The sequence below is a fragment of the Otolemur garnettii genome, unplaced genomic scaffold (genome assembly GCF_000181295.1).
Source record: "Otolemur garnettii isolate 467f Iridium unplaced genomic scaffold, OtoGar3 scaffold00025, whole genome shotgun sequence".
Lineage (NCBI taxonomy): Eukaryota > Metazoa > Chordata > Mammalia > Primates > Galagidae > Otolemur > Otolemur garnettii.
The window spans coordinates 12,408,686-12,426,557 of NW_003852420.1; the positions used below are offsets into that span (position 1 = coordinate 12,408,686).

Sequence of the window (17,872 nt, forward strand, 5' to 3'; positions counted from 1 at the left end):
CCCAGGAGTTGGAGGTTGCTGTGAGCTGTAATGCCACAGCACTCTACCCAGGGTGACAGCTTGAGGCTCTGTCTCAAATAAAAAAAAAAAAGTGAGGGGTCAGCACAGCCAGGCCTGTAGGCCTCTTGGACATATCTGGGTGTTGTCCAGTGAACAGTGGGAAGCCATGCAGGGTTTTTGCACAGGGAGTAGTATGGACAGTCTGGGAGGCAGAAAGGGATAGGCTCTGGAGATGAGCTGGCCAGACCTGAGACCAGGTGTGTGCTGTAAGCCAAGGAGCAGGGAGACCTGGCACAGGCTGGGGGGTTGGCAGGTGGGGGAAGGCAGGGTACTAGAACCAGGGACTGACAGGTCCCTTGTTCAGTAGCTCTTGCTCCAGCTCAGGGATGTAACCCTGGGCGAGCCCCTGAGTCTCTTTATGCTACAGGTCCCTCACATGTGAAGTGACTTGTACAAGTCTCAAGTTCCTCCCAGCCTAGGGTCAGTGTCACACACCCCTCTTACTGACCTGAAGCCACTTCCTCCTCTTCTATACTAACTGGACCCCATTTTGTCAAGGACCTGCCAGCACACCTGGGGACAAACTTTGGCCCAACTGCAAATGACTGAAGGTTCCCACAGCCAGGTTCTTGCTCATCCTGAACGGACTTGGGCAGGGAAGGGGGGTAGGTCTTTCATCCCTGAGAGGAGAGACTCGGAGTTGGGGACCCATTTTGTGGTGCCCCCTGGGCCATGGAGAAACACTCAGACTCATGGAGGGCGCCAGAAGGGAGTGAAAAAGCCCTGAGTGACACCCAAAAGCTGAGACAGGCCTTTAAGGCCAACCTCCCAACCTGAGTCTGAGCAAATGGACAAAATGTCCTGGTGGTTCAGTCACCGCGGGGATCTGGGCAGTGGTGTGGAGGGTACTGACTAGAGCCTGTGCTGGAGTCCCAGGGCTGCCGTGCGTCCTTGGGCGAGTTACTCCATCTTTCTGCCTCTCAGTTTCCTTGTCTGCAAATGGGGGTTAACTTCCTCCTTCATAGGTTTTTACACGATTCAAAGAGAAAAATATATAGAGAGGTGCCTGCAGGTACGTGGCCCCGCGCGTCTTTCTCACTGCCGGTGGTTGAGCAAGCTCCACAGCCTGCGTGTCCTGCCTAACGTCCATCCCTCCACCACACACACACACACACACACACACGCACACGCGCGCTTGGGTCCTGCTTTTTCACACACGTCTTTGCCCAAGCTATTTATCCTGCCAGGTGTGCCCTCCCAGTCTCCTCTCCCAGGTACTTTAGTCCCCAAACCACAGGTTCCCAATATACCCCGGGGAGCCTTCCCCGAGTGGTGGCTGCGCGTCCTTCCTCCTGTCCCCAAGGCCCCCGCCCGTGCACCCCGGGACGACAGGGTGAGGAGGGGGCTCCGCAGGCAGAGGTGGGAACCCCAAGCGGCCGCCAAGGGCTCCCCACCCACAGACCCCGCGCACCACCTCGCGGTCCGCCCGCCTCTGCGCTGGTTTCTCTGACCTGCGCGCAGCTCCGGGTCACCTGGGGCCGCGGGCTCCGACAGGGGGACCCAGCTGGGCTAGGGGCGAGCGGGGACGCCAGACCCTCCTCCCGCTGCAGCGTCCTCCCACCCGTCGGATCTTCAGGAGCGCGGGGGGTGCCCACTTAATGGCGCTAAGTGATTCCGGGCGCCGTGCTCCCGGGTGGCGACGACCCGCAGGGCCCGGGGACCGAGGTCTTAGCAGTCTGAGCACAGCGCGCCTCCTCTGGGGCCCGCCGGCCAAGAGGGGCCGTGGGCCCAGCGCTGCTCCGGCTAATTTGTGCTCCTCTCCGCTCCTCCACCCCCGCCTCTGCGCTTGTTCCCCATGGGGGTCCCAGACCCACGAAATGTCCTGTCTTTACTGCTGATCCTACCGCCGCGGGGGTTTGTTGCCCCGTTGGCAGATTGCTTGAGGTGGTGCTGGTGTGAGCAGGCCTAACTCTTCCCCAGCCAGCAAAGGCAACATCTGCCAGCCCACGGGCCGGGAGTCACTTCACCTGGGACTTGGGGCTTGAACCTGGAGTTGTGTGAATCCATCCAATTTGCTGCTGTACAGGCTTTTATTTCTTTTTATTTTTTTAGAGACAGAGTCTCACTTTGTCGCACTCAGTAGAGTGCTGAGGCGTCACAGCTCACAGCAACCTCCAGCTCTTGGGCTTAGGCGATTCTCTTGCCTCTCCTGAGTAGCTGGGACTACAGGCGCCCACCACAACGCCCGGCTATTTTTTGTTGCAGTTTGGCCTGGGCAGGGTTCGAACCCGCCACCCTCGGCGTATGGGGCCGGCGCCCTACTCACTGAGCCACAGGTGATGCCCTGTACAGGCTTTGTATATAGCAAAAGAGTTGGTTGGAAAATATTTTTTCTCATTCATTTTACGTTTTATTTAGCTTGTTTTTGCAAGTAAGAATTTGTATGAGGTCTTTTTCATTTCTGATTTCTTTTAAGCTTCATGTAATCCCCGCTGGAGAGTCGATAAATATTCAAATCTAGCTCCCCCTCCAACTGATTTTTATTCCATTTAGCGATTCAATCCAGCTGTGATGTGCTTTGAGCCGAGGTGTGGGTCTGAAAATAAGCCAGGCTGTACCCCACTTTTTCACTTAGCTGGTGGGGAGCCATTTCATTTCCATACCTGTCTGCCTCAGGCTCAGCATTTTTCTCATGGGTTTGTTATCTCTGCTCAATAGACTGTCTTTGATTCAATTCAATAAGCTTGTTCTTGGGCTCCACCAACATTTTTTTTCCCAGATACTGTCTTGCCATATTGCCCAGGCTGGTGTCAAACTCCAGTGATCCCCTCGCCTTAGCTGGGACTACAGGTGTGCTCCATTGCACCCGGCTAATTACAACAATGTTTGTTCCCTTTTGTTCACTTCATTGTAGTTTACAGAGCATTTATATCGCCTACAGGATTGAGGGTTCTCAAAGACCACTGGAAAACAGAGGAGAGAGAGCTGGACTTGTAGCAAGTAGGAGAATCTGTTCAAAAATGCAGCCAAGCTCTCCCTACCAGTACCAGAGATGTTATGTGGTACATTCATCAGTGGAATAAGAACACAGGAGGGAGGGGGAGAGGCAGATGCTCCGAAGATTATTTAACTGTTACCTATTCTTGGAAAAGTAGTCTGAAGGGCAAAGGCAAGAAAGTACTTGAAAGAACATTCTGAGATTTGGGGTTTAATCTGGAGGCTTGCAACAGTTTGTTACACAAGGACTGCAGAAAATCTTAACCCTTTAAGATTCCTGATTCCCCTAAGACCTCAGTGAGGTAGGATATAGTCAGTACATCAAGTAAGTAACCTTGGGAATAGGTGTGACTTGTCCAAGGTTACACAGCAATTCCCTGAAGAGCTGAGCTTGGTACCCAGGGCTTCCCTCCCTCCCTTCATTGCATAAATTATCGAAAGCCCACCGTGTGGCAAAAACCCTACCAGGAGCAGGGCTATTGTACTGAACATGAAAGACAGGGTCCTTTCAACCCTAGATGGGGTTTCATATAGACCATAAACACAAAAAGAAAAAAATGAAGAGCAAATTCATTGGGTGCTATGATACCCACCAATACAGACCCAGTTAGAAGAAAACAGAGGTAGAGGCGAGGGGATTCTCCAGGTAGAGCAAGTCAGAGAAGGCTCCTCTTAAGAGTTGCCATTTAAGGCTCGGCGCCTGTGGCTCAAGTGGCTAAGGCGCCAGCCACATACACCTAAGGTGGCGGGTTCGAATCCCCAGCCCGGGCCCGCCAAACAACAACGATGGCTGCAACCAAAAAATGGCCAGGCGCTGTGGCGGGTGCCTGTAGTCCCAGCTACTTGGGAGGCGGAGGCAGGAGACTCGCTTGAGCCCAGGAGTTGGAGGTTGCCGTAAGTGTGATGCCATGGCACTCTACCCAGGGGGACAGCTTGAGGCTCTGTCTCAAAAAAAAAAAAAAAAAAAAAAAAAAAAAAGAGTTGCTGTTTAAGCCAGTCAGGTGAATTCTGGGGTGGAGTGAAAGTAATCAAGCCTTCTAGGATAGCAGGTTTTCAGATCCCAAAGCAGGAGTGGAAAGAAACAGGTGAGAGTTGAGATAGATTTTAGAGGAAAAACTATGAATGAAGGAAAGCGAAGGGCCACAGTGAGTCTCAGGTTCTGGGAGGAGGAGCTAGTTGGATGGTGGTAGGATTGCAGAGTGAGAGATGCTGGAGAGAGCAGGGGTGCAGCTGAGTGTTAGGAGTTCAGCTTTGAGCACATTAGGTTGGAAAGGCCTATTGGATATCCAAGGTGAGGTGCCATCAGGCAGTTGTAACAAGTCTGATGCTTGGGGGAGAGCCCCAGGATGGAGATATGAAGTTGAGAATTACCGGTTTGTAGAAAGTACATAATGGCACGGGATTAGAATAGATCGCCTAGGAATACTGAGTCCTGGGATTTAGATTGAGTCTGACGTTTAGAAGTCAAAGTGAAAGAGGAAGAGGCAGAAAAGGAGACAGAAAAAAATAACGGAGGGTGTTGTGTCAATAGAGCCAAACAAAGTATGTTTTAATAAAGGAGAAGTGTTTCAAACATGTCAAATGCTGCTAGGGGACTATAAAAGGAGAACATAATCATGACCAGTAAATTTGGCAATTCAGGTGGCCAGCCTGAATCCACGACCAGAGGTACTCCAGCAGCCTGCCAGCCTGGGGTCAGAAACCAAAAGCTGTTTTTTTTGGCCTGGGCCTACTTAGCGGTGCACCCACTTACCTTCTCCTAGACGCAGAGCACTTGGCCCTGAGATGATACCTTCCCTGGTCCCCACAGACTAGGACCTTAGAGGAGGTAGGAACTAGGGCAGACACCTGTCAGTTTATGACCTTGATAATAGAGGACTTTCAATGGACTGGTTTGGACAGTGAAGAGGAAATGGTGACTTCTGGATAAAAATGGCAGATGGGCCACAAATGAAAAACCAAGACGACCACTAACTCCAAGAAATACAAAAAGTTGCTCAGAGATGATCATCATAATATACTGCATGACTTAGCATAGAAGGGCATAACTGTAGCTCCCCCGTTTTTGAGACACAGTCTCACAAATAGCTGGGACTACAGGTACCTATCACAATGCTTGTCAATTTTTCTATTTTTAGTAGAGACAGGTCTCACTCTTGCTCAGGCTGGTCTCAAACTCCTGAGCTCAAATGATTCTCCCACTTCAGCCTCCTGTAATGCCAGGATTATAGGGGTGAGCCACTGCTCCTGGCCTACACTATGGAGCTTTAACAGAGCAACACCTACGGACCAGGGTTGTCTTCAGGCCATGAATTGGCTAAAAATATTCCTTCTGGGTTAATCCAGGGAGCTGCTCTCTCTGGAATAGTCTCTTCAACTCTTCATAAAAATAATGGCATTAATAACAGATAACTATGTTCAATACCACTGTTCATTAACTTTACAATGGGTAGGCACTTTTCTAAAGCCTTCATATATTGAATTATTTCAGTTTTCATGGCAACCTATGAGGTGGGTAGTGTTATCCTGCCTACTTTACATTGGAAGAAAGTGAGGCACAGAGAAGTTCAGGGAGCTGCCCAAGCCATGAAATCCAAGGAACCGAGGACATTAGAATCAAGCATCCCTGCCATGACAGCTGCCCAGCACTGCCTCTCATGGTGTCTTCATAGCCCCTCAGGGGTCATTGCTGAAAACCCTGGTGTTGTCATGTGCTGAATGTGGGAGGGTCCTTCCTTGGGTACTGAACCCCTCACTGTACTTGGTAGGGAGGAGAACACCGTGTCCCATGGAGCTTCCCTGAAGCACTCAGCTGCACCCTAATGAAGAGGTCAAACCTGGGGGGGCCTGTGAGAGGTGGGGGCTGTGCACAGCCTGAGAGGCATTGGGTGGTCAGCCTGAATCCAAGACCAGAGAGGCACTCCAGGGGCTTGGGGGAGAGGAGGATCTGGCCTCTTTAGACCTGCCGTTCTGGTGCCAGAAGCCAAAAGCTGTTTTCTCAGCCTGGGCCTATTTAGTGATGCCCCTGCTAACCTTCTCCTAAGCCCAGAGCCTAGGATGATACTTGCCCTGGTCCCCACAGACTAGGATCCTAGAGGAGATAGGAATTGGGGCAGACAGCTGTCAGTTTCCACAGGGTTCTCTCCCCACCTGTGAACCTCATTCCACCACAGCAGCTCCCCACTTCACACTGCCTGGAAGAGAAGTGATAGTGGCATGCCAAGGAGCTGACTCCAAGGGCCTCCATCTCAGAGCCTGAGTCCTTGTACCCTCCTGTCCTCCGCTTCGTGGGCGTATAGGGTAAGGCACATCATGAGCATCCCCCAGAAGTCTGTACACCCACTCTGTGAGAACAGTCCCCTCTGATTCTGGGTCTGTCCCTTCACTCAGTGTCTGCAGCTGCCTTGCCCGTCATTCAGGAATTACCTTTCCTGGTACAGCCAGTACAAAGTCCTCTGTCCTTGCCATCCTGGGTGTGTGCTGTTCTTGGTCACTTGTCTTGTCAGAGGGCTAACACTCCTGGATGGGTTCCCACATACTTGGCTATCTGCTGTCCCACATTCCTGGGCTAGAGACCGAGTCTGCTCCTAATACACTAGCCCCTCGGGGTCCTGTCGCCCCCTCATCCCCACCCCAGCTTTCCCAGGCAACCAGAAAGCTCAGAGATGTTTTCTAGGTGACTCCCCCCAGCCTCTCCCTCTCTCCAGAGCGCCTCAGTCGCAGTGGTGGCAGCTCCTGTCACATTGCAGCCAATGACATCCTGGCGTCCTGCACCCCTCCTCCACTGTCCCCTGCACAGACAGGCCCACGTGTGTCCCCAGACACCTGAATCACTGCTGACGGCTTGGGATCTGGAGGCCATGGGAGCCGCTGGGGAGGGGGGTTGCAGCCAGGCCTCGCCTCCAAGGAAACACCTGCGGACATAAATAGGCAGCCGGAGAAGGCAGCAGCACAGTCGCCAAGCAGTGCTGTGTGCAGTGCCCACCTGCCTGCACCAGGATGCCTGACGCCACGCTGCCCGCCTGCTTCCTCAGCCTGCTGGCCTTGTCCTCCGCCTGCTACTTCCAGAATTGCCCAAGGGGTGGCAAGAGGGCCTTGCCTGATGTGGAGCTGAGACAGGTACTGCCTCCCGGGGCCCATCTCAGGGTTGCCAGCATGGACAATTCCTCAGGACAGGCACCCAGGTTCAGGGGCTAGGAAAGAGGGAAAGCTCCTGAAAAGGCAGCCTTCAGGGGAAGTACTTGGGAGGGGTGTGGTGTGGCTGGGTAGAAGGGTCAATAGGGTAGGTCAGAGGGGACCAGGCTACTGGACAGGTTTTGAGGGGTGAAGGGGCTCCTGGACACTGTCCCCATCCAGACAGGAATGCAGGAAAGTGAGAGATGCCTCTCTAATAACTGGGCATGGATCTAGATCAGGGAGAACTGGGTGTCAGGCCTCCTCTGTACTCATGGGGTCCTGTCATCTGGACCAGCTGGCATATCAGAGGCTCTGTCCCACCAGCACCTGAGTGAGGCCTTCTCTCCGTCACAGATACCCATGCCCCCACATAGGAGGCCACTGTTCTGAGTTCACCAAGTACTGGGTGCTACCCTAGCATTCTGTAAGGAAATTTGGCTGGGTACCCACCCTGATTCTCTCATGCTAGATGTTTATTCCATTTCCAGCAGAGCTAAAAGAAATCCAATTGCCATGTGCAATTCTGAACTCAATTTTGAGCTGTTGAGAAAACTAGAGTGGCCAGGTGGGCAACCCCTCCAGCCTACCTTCCCTCTGTCTGGCTCCTTTGGGGCTCTGAGGCACCCAGGTGTCCATGTCCTCCTGGGCTCAGATCTCTGCCACCCAACTGGTAGGTAACAGGCAGGTGAGCGGGCAATGAGTCTGGGCCCTAATTGAAGACCAGTAGCCAAGGCTGTGGGGTAAAGAATAAGTCGGGAGAAGATTCAGGAAATGGGAGGAAGGGTTGTATACATTTAGATTGGGGGGGGACCCTCTGCTGGGGGGAGCAGGGTAGGGTGAATGGACTATGGATCAAGGGAGGCCGTGATAGGGGCTGGGGGAAGGTCTGGAATAGGGGAGGGAGGTGCGTGGCCCACAGAATGGTGACTCCATGATGGTCCCAGAACTGAGAAGGAAAGTCCTCTCCCCTCTACAAGTTGTAGCCCATGGGAGACTGGTCCCACAGCTGAGGGCCAGGATGCAAAGGTCTATTACTAAGAGTTGGTCCTCAGTCACCGGAAGACACTCTAGTAGATTCTGGCCCCCGGCCCCCGCAAATCCGGTACTCCAGCATCCCTGCCCCCGCACACACTGCCCTGCCTCACCAGGTACCCCTGTACCCCTGGTCTCCCCCACTTCTCTCTCTCATCCTCGCCGGTTCCCTCAGTGCCTCCCCTGCGGCCACGAGGACAACGGGCGCTGCTTCGGGCCCAGCATCTGCTGCTTGGACGAGGTGGGCTGCTTCATGGGCACCACTGAGGCGCTGCGCTGCCAGGAGGAGAACTACCTGTCGTCACCCTGCCAGTCCGGCCATAAGCCCTGCGGGAATGAGGGCCGCTGTTCCTCCGCGGGCTTCTGCTGCGATCGTCGTGAGTGGCGGGGGCCGGGGCGGGGTCTGCGGACAGTGGTGTTTGGGGGACCTCGGCTGTAGGGGGGGAGCTGAGGCCGGGGGAAAGCTGCGGGGATCCTGGGGGCAGTGGGAGCTGGGAGACCTGAGTCAGGGCGGAGCGGGGCGGAGCGGGGTGGGGCGTGCCTGGGTTGGGGGCGTGACCGGCGCGTGACCCCGTAGGTGGGGGCGTGGCAGGGCGGGCGCAGCCTGGGCCGGAGAGGTCCGGCGGCCGGTCAGTCATCTGTGAGGCTGAGGCGCTCACACTGTCCTCCCTTTAGAGAGCTGCACGGTGGCTCCTGAGTGCCGAGAGGGCTCTCACCGCCACGCCCGCGCCAGCGACCGGAGCAACGCCACGCAGCTGGACGGGCCCGCCGGGGCCTTGCTGCAGCGGCTGGTGCAACTGGCACGAGCTCCCGAGCCCGCTGAGTTGGCGCTGCCTGGCGGCTACTGAGCTGCTCCCCACTCCCCATGTGCCCACCGCGCCCCGCCCCTGCAATCCGGAAAATAAACCTCTGTAAATGCACTGCCTGGTGTCCGTCTCTGTCTCTGGAGGAGGGAGGGGAGAGAAGGGGTAGCGGCACTGACCCTCAGCCTCCAGCAAGCCTTGGCCAGTCTCTGGACCCTAAGTGGTGGGCAGATCCACTCTAGGGAAGGGACAGGTTCTGTAGAGGAAGTGGTCTTGGATCAGGAGAGTTGTCGCTAGACCTAGAGACAGGACAACCAGGGGGGCAGGCGATGGGAAAGGCCAGAGGCCAAGACTCGCTGCGCCTTGGTGGAAGTGGGTTGGGCTCACCCTCCTGCAGAGGGACGGAAGCAAAGGCAGAGAGGGGTGGTCTTGTAAGCGCGACAGAAAGAGACAGGGACAGAACAGAGCGATGGAGAGAGACAGACATTGAGAGTGATGCATACAAGAGTGAGAGAGAAAAGCAGAGGAGACAAGCCAAGGGGTGACCATTTTGCCTTGATTTTCATCCCAGGAGACGGAGGCACAGACAGTTCAGGAACCTACCCAGGTCCTGGGATTCCCAGTCCAGTATCTGTTGCTTCCAAGACTGCATGTGTGTGTTGGGTTAGGGAGACAACATCACCCCAGACCCAGCAGAGACAGGGCCATCTGCTATGCGACCACCAGAGCCCCTCAGCCAAAGTAGGGGATAGATGCCATTGGAAACCTAGATGCAGCCACGCACAACCACACACACACTCAGACAGAAACACAGACAAGAAAATAATGCCCATAACTCTGACCACAGCCACATATGGAGACCCTGAGACCCACATTGAGAACCACAGACACACTCAGAGCAACACAGACACATAGGCACATGTACACACAGGCACACACATGCATGAGTGCCCCCGCCAGCGCTGGGCCTCTCATGCTACATCCCTCTTTGTCTCTTTACCCCTCACTCCTGTCTTCTCCCTCCCCTCCTGTCTTGGTTCCCTCCCTTGACTCTTCTGTCCCCTCCAGAATCTTTGCCCCTCTCTTCTCTGCGTCCTCTCCTTGGGCTTTTTTCACCAGGTCTTGGGACCACAAAAGGCTGCATCTCCTTTAGGATCCTCTGCAGAGGATGAGGGCCACAAGGGCATGCAGGCAGAGGGATGTCCCTCTGAGCTCTCATCCCAACACCCAAGCTTGAGGCCTCAGCTGCTTTACTCAAGCAGCTCAGCCTCAGCCAACCCTGGGCAGAGTCCAGGCATGTGCCAAGGTCAGGCTCTCTGCCAGCTTCCTCAGAAGTCCCAGCTTCCTCAGAAGTGCTCTGACCCCGTCAGCAGAGTTTCCAGCAGCCTCTGCTAGTGACAGTGCCCAGCATGACTCAGTCTAGCCAGGTAGGGACAGAGGCCATGCAGGATTTTATCCCTGCCATAGCTCGTCTGCCTCTGGCCTATGTCACCCACACAGGGACTGCTCTCATGGGACAGGATTGGAGCAGGACCATACCCAAAAGGAGGGTAGTGGGAAGAGGCAGGTGGTTTGCCTGCTTTGGATCTGGTACTAGTGTCTGGACATGGGGACATGTTTCTGAAACATTCTCATGTTTCAGAATGAGGTCTCTGCCTCTCATCTTCCTGTAGACTCTTTCCCCTTCCTCCACTTGTCTTCAGAACACAGGCCACCACCTCTGGGAATGGGTGGATAATATAGCTGCTCTGCTCCAGGAGTCTAAATGCTACCTCCCTGGACATTTTACTCTTCCCCCCTCTCTTTGAGTCCCTCGATGCAGTTACAGAGATATTTAGAGGGGAAAGCCCAGAAGTCCCAGAATGCTGTGCCCCAGTCTGCCCAGTCTGTCCAGGGCAAAGGGGTTGTGTGACAAGGAGGTGGCAGAGTAGCACACAGTGTCCAGGCCTCTACCCTGTTGTTTCACACAAAAAGAAAATATCAGGGTGGTGCCTGTGGCTCAGTGGGTAGGGCGCAGGTCCCATATACCAAGGGTGGTGGGTTCAAACCTGCCCCTGGCCAAAATGCAACAAGAACAACAATAACAACAAAAGAAGAAGGAAACATCAGCTACATCTTTTTTTTTTTTTTAGAAAAGTTCTGGAATAGTCACAACCACGGCTTATTACCTTAATATTTTAAAAATAAGCTTGTGTTTTCTCAGTCTACATTATTGATTTTGTTCTCTTTTATTAAGTGATTTCTGCCTTTGTTTAATTATTTCCTTTTTTCCCTTGCTGTAATTTTTTTTTAGTTTTCTCTGTAGACCTTTTCCTAGCTTCTTCAGTTAAATACTCTAAATAATAATAATAATAAAATAAAACAAACAATGAATCTTTCTTGTTTTAGGTTACTTATCTAAAGCTACCAATTTCCCTCCATGTCCTTTTGTTACCCTGTGGCACTGAGTGTTATTCTCCTCTGTTCTAAGTTGACCATCCAAAGGACAACAACCAGCTGGTCAACGTATTGAGGTGGTCAACATATGGAACTAGGCCTACTGTACATGTGGTGCATATCTGGTGTATGAAAATCAGGTCAACTAACAGAGGTCATCAACGTAGGGATGTGGTCATGGAGGTTCTATTGTATTTGGCAATTTCATGATGTTTACCTTGTAAACCCATGAATTATTTTATAATATATGTTTAAAGCACAGACACATATGAATTATCTCTCGCCATCCTTTTGTTATCATTATTTTTATGCATTGACATAAGAGAACATAATCTGTATAATGTGAATGTTTTTTTGCAAACCGTCTTATTTTGTGGCAAGTACACGGCAGGCTTTTGTGAATGTTTCTTTTGTGCTCTTGCCAAAAAACACACATCCTCTCGCTGTTGGGTGTAACGTACATCTATTCCCCCATGGTTACTATGGTGTTGTTAAAGTCTGTTTGTCTGGGCAGCGCCTGTGGCTCAAAGGAGTAGGGCACTGGCCCCATATGCGGGAGGTGCTGGGTTCAAACCCAGCCCCGGCCAAAAACTGCAAAAAAAAAAAATCTGTTTGTCTTTGCTCATTCTGTCTGCTTGTTCAGTTTGAGGGGCATATCGAAGCTCTCCACGTAAATGGCGGCTTTTCCTTTTAGTCTACATTGTTCTATTATTTGTTGCTTTATGTGTTTTCAAGCACATCGTTAGATATGTAGCATGATCATTATATCTTCTATGATTATATATCATATAATGTTGTTCTTGTTTACCTGTACATAATACCATGTTGTCCCTAAATGAATTTTCCCTTGATTATATTTTGTCACTATCGAGACTGGCCTCCTGTCTTTCATTTGCTTCACTTTGCTGATATAGCTTGCTCCATTCTTTGTTGGGGTCTTTTTCAATTTCTGTTGCCATTTTTAAGGTATTCGGTTTAGTAACCAAGACCACCCACAATCAAGATGTAGACAGTACTGGCTTATTATCTGAAGCTAAGTGGTTAGGGCTCTGGCTATATGCACTGGCTGAGGTAAGAGAATTGCTTAAGCCCAAGACTTTGAGGTTGCCATGAGCTATGACTCCACAGCACTCATTGAGGGCGACAAAGTGAGACTCTATCTCAAAAAAAAAAAATGTCGGCTCAGCGCCTGTGGCTCAAGCGGCTAAAGCGCCAGCCACATACACCGAAGGTGGCAGGTTCGAATCCCCAGCCCGTGCCCGCCAAACAACAATGATGGCGGCAACCAAAAAATGGCCAGGCGTTGTGGCGGACGCCTGTGGTCCCAGCTACTTGGGAGGCTGAGGCAGGAGACTCGCTTGAGCCCAGGAGTTGGAGGTTGCTGTGAGCGTGATGCCATGGCACTCCACCCAGGAGGATAGCTTGAGGCTCCGTCTCAAAAAAAAAAAAAAAAGATGTAGACAGTGCTGTCACCCCCCTTGCAATTCTTCTTTGCCCTTTTTTAGTCTACCCTTCTGAACTCTCCACTTGACTATGGCAACTAATGATCAGCTCTCTCTACTGTTTTCCTTTTGCAATTATATCCTATAAATGGAATCATGTAGTCTGCAAAGTCTGAAGACCTTTGAATGTGTCTTTTTTTACTTTTTTAATTTTGAGACAGGGTCTTGCTCTGTGGCCCAGCCTGGAGTACAATGGCTCTATTTAGTTCACTGTAGCCCCAAAGTCTTTGGCTCAAGCAATCCTCCCATCTCAGCCTCCTGAACAGCTAGGACTAAAGTCACCTGGCACAATGCTGGGCTAATTTTTCTGAATTTGGTTGAGACGGGGTCTGGCTCTTGCTCAGGCTGGTCTTGAACTCCTGAGCTCAAGAAATCCTCCCACCTTGGCCTCCCAGAGTGTTAGAACTACAGGCATGAGCCACCAGGCCTATTTTGTAATAAATTATTAATACTTTCCTCATCCAGACCCAGTGGCGCATAGCTGCAATCCCAGGACTTTAGGATGCTGAAGCCAGAGAATTACTTAAGACCAGGAGTTTGAGACTAGCCTAGGCAACATAGTAAGACCCCATCTGTACAAGAAACAGTGGGTTTTGCTTGGGTAAAGGCTTGGTGGCATGGGCATGTAGTTCCGGCTTCTTGGGAGGCTGAGGCAGGAGGATCCCTGGAGCTCAGGAGTTCAAGGCTGCAGTGAGCTATAATGATGCCACTGGGCTCTGGTGTGGACCATAAAGTGAGACCTTATCTGAAGAAAATTATAAAAAGAATCCTTTTTCTATACATTATCTTACTGCTCAGATTAATTTTATATTTTTTGAAATTGTGTGTGGCAGGCATATTATCCAGGAATTTCATTTCAGAGTAGTACAGTGGCACACAAAGTATTACACAAAAGGGGAGCTGGGAACCACTGTCCTGGATGGGTCCCCAAGCAATTCAGAGGCTCAAAGGGGCATTTCAAGGAGAACCAGAGGCCATGACCTGAGCAACACAGAAGAATGAAGACTGCCAGCAAGTCTCCTGGTTCTTCTGCTCAGCTCACCTATAGCAGCCAACCTGATGTCACTTCTGGGACATCCCCAGGAAAAGAGATGCCACTTGGCCCTTTGTGTTTAGAGGCTGCAAAGAAAAATACCATTGTCCCTTAGATCCTAGGAAAAGAATGGGACAGTGGGTGGGTGACTGAGGAGTGAGGGGACCCTGAAGTCTTTTCCATGGTTGGAAATCCTGGGCTAACTCCTCTGCAGTGAGAGCCCCTGGGGTTGAGAGTGAGTGCAGGGCACATGGGGCGGGGGCTGTGGGATACTGAGAGGTGGAGACTCCCTGCCATGCCAAGTGGGGCCCTGCATGGATGGGCACCCTGTGTAGCTGCAGACAGATCTGAGTCAAGGAGGGGGTCCCACAGTGTGTAATGTGTGTGGCCAAAGAAGATCCAGTTTGAAAGAGCAACTGTGTGATTAGGAAGCCATGTGAGAGTTGGTGACCTAAGAGGCCTGCCTGGCGGGGGGGGAAAGCAAGAGAGACACAGGGGTAGGGTGACCAGATGTCCCGCTTTCTAACAATTTGTCGCACGTCCTGTGATGTTTAAAAAAGTCCTGATTTTTGGAAAGAATGAGCGAACAGGCGTGAGAACAGTAAGGGAATATACGGTTTTCGGCTGCCATGTGGCTATTTCGCCAGGGTACAAGTTTTATATTATTTTTGTTAATTTCATAATGTTAAACTGTAATAATAACAAATAATTGTTGAGAAGTGATTACCGAGAACTGCTTATCAAAGTTTGCATTGTTGTCAGGCCCCGCCCCCACCCCTCGCCAATGGTGTCCTGCTTTACCAATGTTAAAATCTGGTCACCTTATACAGGGGACACTCCTGGGAAGACGCCCAGAAGCAGAGGAGAGTGGGGAAGAAGGTGGGCCAGGGCCACTGATGCCCTCTAAACAGGTGGAGAGAACTGGACTTGAAAAGGGAGGGGGCTGAGAATGGGGGAGTGGGGACAGAGACACGGGCTGCCCCCCAGACTCACTCCCAGGATTCTAGATACCCTTCCCCTGGGCCCAGGGCCCAGACATCAGCTCTGACTCAGCAGGTGAAACACAGCCCCAGGGCTCATTAATTAGGAAGCCTGTAAATAGTCTGTGTCAGAAACCAGGCACCTCCAGGGAGAGCCCCTCCCACCCTAAGGACGAGATGAGAGGGGGAGACTAGCCCCTGGGAGTGAGGAGGGGAAAGGGAAGCCAGAACAAAAGGGGAAATGAGATGCAGGGCACAGTGTAGTGTTATTCATGGGGTGGCCTCAGGGGGGTTGGCCTCTGTCTGAGATGAGGGGGATGATGGTGAGCAGCCCAGACCTTGGAAGTTTCCTCTGCAGAGGAACCTGGGGCAGCTGTGGGCCCGGCCTGGCTGAACCTGCTGGAGCTTGGCCTGTGTGAACCCCGCAGTGCTGACCCTGAAGCTTATCTTCCAGAGAGTAAAACTCAGTGGCCACAGATGGAATGGAATGTCACCTCACACTGTGGTATCCCTCAGCAACCCTTCCTAAAGGTGTTGGGGCCTCCTCCCTCCTGGCTCTCTGGCACCTCCTGTCCTGCCTCTCAGTACTTCTTGGAAAATCCCTTCCAAAGCTTAGTCTTCCTCTTCCCTTCTGTTCAGGCCACTGTGATTATTTGAAATTAATTAACTGGCAGCCAGTTGTTAAAGACATCTCTTCAGACACACGTGGATTGTTTATTTTCTTGACATTGGACAGGCCTATGGCTGCTTCAACAAGCAGTGCCTGGAGCCTGGGCCTGAGTGATTTCAGAGGTAGTCAGGAAAGGGCACACCACTTGCTAGAATATTCTGCCTTGAAGCTGTGAGCCACCAAGCAAAGGCTTCATGAGAGAATCCAAATGTCCTGAGCCACTAAGTGGGGAGAAGCCCTGGGCACATGGGTTTGGCCAAAGGAGGGCAGGGACTGCAGGCCACAGGCCCAGCTGAGCCCAGGCTTTGGCTACTCCAGCCCCAGTGCCCAGGCATGTGACCGAAGAAGTCTACAAGATTTCAGACCCTCTCCATTCACTGTTTCCAGTGGAGGCCCCAGGCCTGGTGGTGGTGGAGATGAAAGCTGCCCTCTCTGTGCTATGCTGTCTGCACTCCTGACCTCCTGAATCATGTGTGTGACAAAATGGTGGTGGTTTTGTACCACTGCATTTTCAAATCCTTCGTTGCTCAGCAGCAGCGACTAAACAACCACTGAATCAGAGACAATTGCTAGAGCAGGGGCTGCGGGGAAGGAGGGACAGGAACCAGGAGGACAAAGCCAGAATCCTCCCTAGCAGAGAGGGCAGGGGACAGACGATGATGTTCCTGTGCTGCTCACTCACCGCTGTCGCCAAGCCTGGCTGTGGGCAGTGAGACCGCGGTGGGGTGGGTAGATGGGTGGGTGGGTGTAACATAGGCCCCAGGTGGCACCCCCACACTCATGCAGTCGTCCTTCACTAAAGACCCAAGGTTAGGACCACTGTGGGTCCTGGGGACACCGTGATGGAAGGAACAAGGTCCAGTAAGGCACAAGGACAGGGAAAAGTGAGAATCAAACATTTCTAGGGCTCCACCTGGACCTGAAGGACTTTGGTTTTGCTAAAGTCAGGGGTGGGGGCAGGAAGGATGGGGCTCTGGCTCTGCTTTTACCAAGTAGCTCAGCAGCATCCCTTTCCCTTGGTAACACCACCTGGGTTTCTTTCAAGACCTCTCTCCCCGTCTCCATTGGATTCGATCTGATGGAGCTTTAGACACCAGAGGGACGGGCATATGCTCCGTGAAGGGACCCTGTGTGCAGGCTGACCCACAGGCACAGAGGCAGCCGAGAACCAAAGAGCCAGGCAGGCAAATGCAGCTCATTGGTAATCAGGGTTGATTTGGGGACCTTATGGATGGAAGCGAGGACCTGGGCAGCAGCAAGCCAGGGAGATCTCTGTGCCCATCGTTATTCCCAGGCCCGGAGCTTCTGCACCACAGGGATAGTCTGAGTGTTCCTGTACAAGGCAGTAAAAAGCAGCCCCAAGGAACAGGCAAGAACGCCTGTGATAACATCAAAGGTGCTTTGATGTCGAGGCAGATTTATAGAGAGTACACGTTCTTACACCAAGGACAGCAAATAAATGAGGAATTAGGAGGGGTTCACGGGACTGGGGTTAACTACAAGAGGGCTGGAGACGGTGGCTCATGCCTATGATCTCAGCACATTGGGAGTCCAAGGCAGGAGGATCCTTTGAGGTCAGGAGTTGACTCTGTTTTGGGCATCATAGGAAAACCCTTTCTATACAAAACAATTTTTCTTTCTTTCTTTCTTTCTTTTTTTTTGAAGATGGAGTCTCACTCTTGCTCTGTTGGTCTCAAACTCCTGAACTCAAGCAATCCACCCACAGTAGCCTCCCAGAGTGCTGGATTACATGTACAAAACACTTCTTAATTTTTTATTTATTTGTTTTTTTGTAGAGACAGTCTTACTTTATTGCCCTCAGTAGAGTGACATGGCGTTGTAGTGCCCAGATCACAATGTCCCCAAGAACCACCAGGGAGCCAGGGTCCGAAAAGCAGGAGGGTTTTATTCAAGCTGGTGAACCTGGGCCTCTAGTATCTTGGTGCTGCAAGATCGGGCTGAAGGCCCCGTTAGGAGGGGAGGGTGGCTTTTATGGGTGAGGGGAAGGGAGTGACCTCTATGTGAGGTCGTGCACCTTTCTGATTGGTTGGGACCACTGAGATGGTGTCCTGTGCCTGTGTCCTGACTTCTGAGAACCTGAAACTTAACTTTGGGGAAACCGAAACTTAAGCTTAAGATGACCTCGGTCTTGTTCTTTCAGCATCACAGCTCACAGCAACCTCCAACTCCTGGGCTTAGGCGATTCTCTTGCCTCAGCCTCCCGAGTAGCTGGGACTACAGGC

At 52.0% G+C, this 17,872-nt stretch overlaps 2 protein-coding genes across 2 annotated transcripts in view; both read left to right on the forward strand.

Annotated features, from left to right (window-relative positions):
* UBOX5 (U-box domain containing 5) overlaps window positions 1–17,872 on the forward strand; it is a 100,664-nt gene that overhangs the window by 79,382 nt on the left and 3,410 nt on the right. The window lies entirely within an intron of this gene.
* AVP (arginine vasopressin) lies at window positions 6,997–9,053 on the forward strand. Its single transcript, XM_012804054.1, has 3 exons — window positions 6,997–7,116; window positions 8,381–8,582; window positions 8,881–9,053. Exons 1-3 carry the CDS (start codon window positions 6,997–6,999, stop codon window positions 9,051–9,053), a joined length of 495 nt encoding a protein of 164 aa, XP_012659508.1.

Coding starts and splice junctions, on each gene's coding strand:
- AVP (XM_012804054.1), top strand. CDS start 6,997: ATGCCTGACGCCACGCTGCCCGCCTGCTTCCTCAGCCTGCTGGCCTTG. Junction 7,117..8,380: donor CTGATGTGGAGCTGAGACAG/GTACTGCCTCCC, acceptor CGGTTCCCTCAG/TGCCTCCCCTGCGGCCACGA. Junction 8,583..8,880: donor GGGCTTCTGCTGCGATCGTC/GTGAGTGGCGGG, acceptor TCCTCCCTTTAG/AGAGCTGCACGGTGGCTCCT.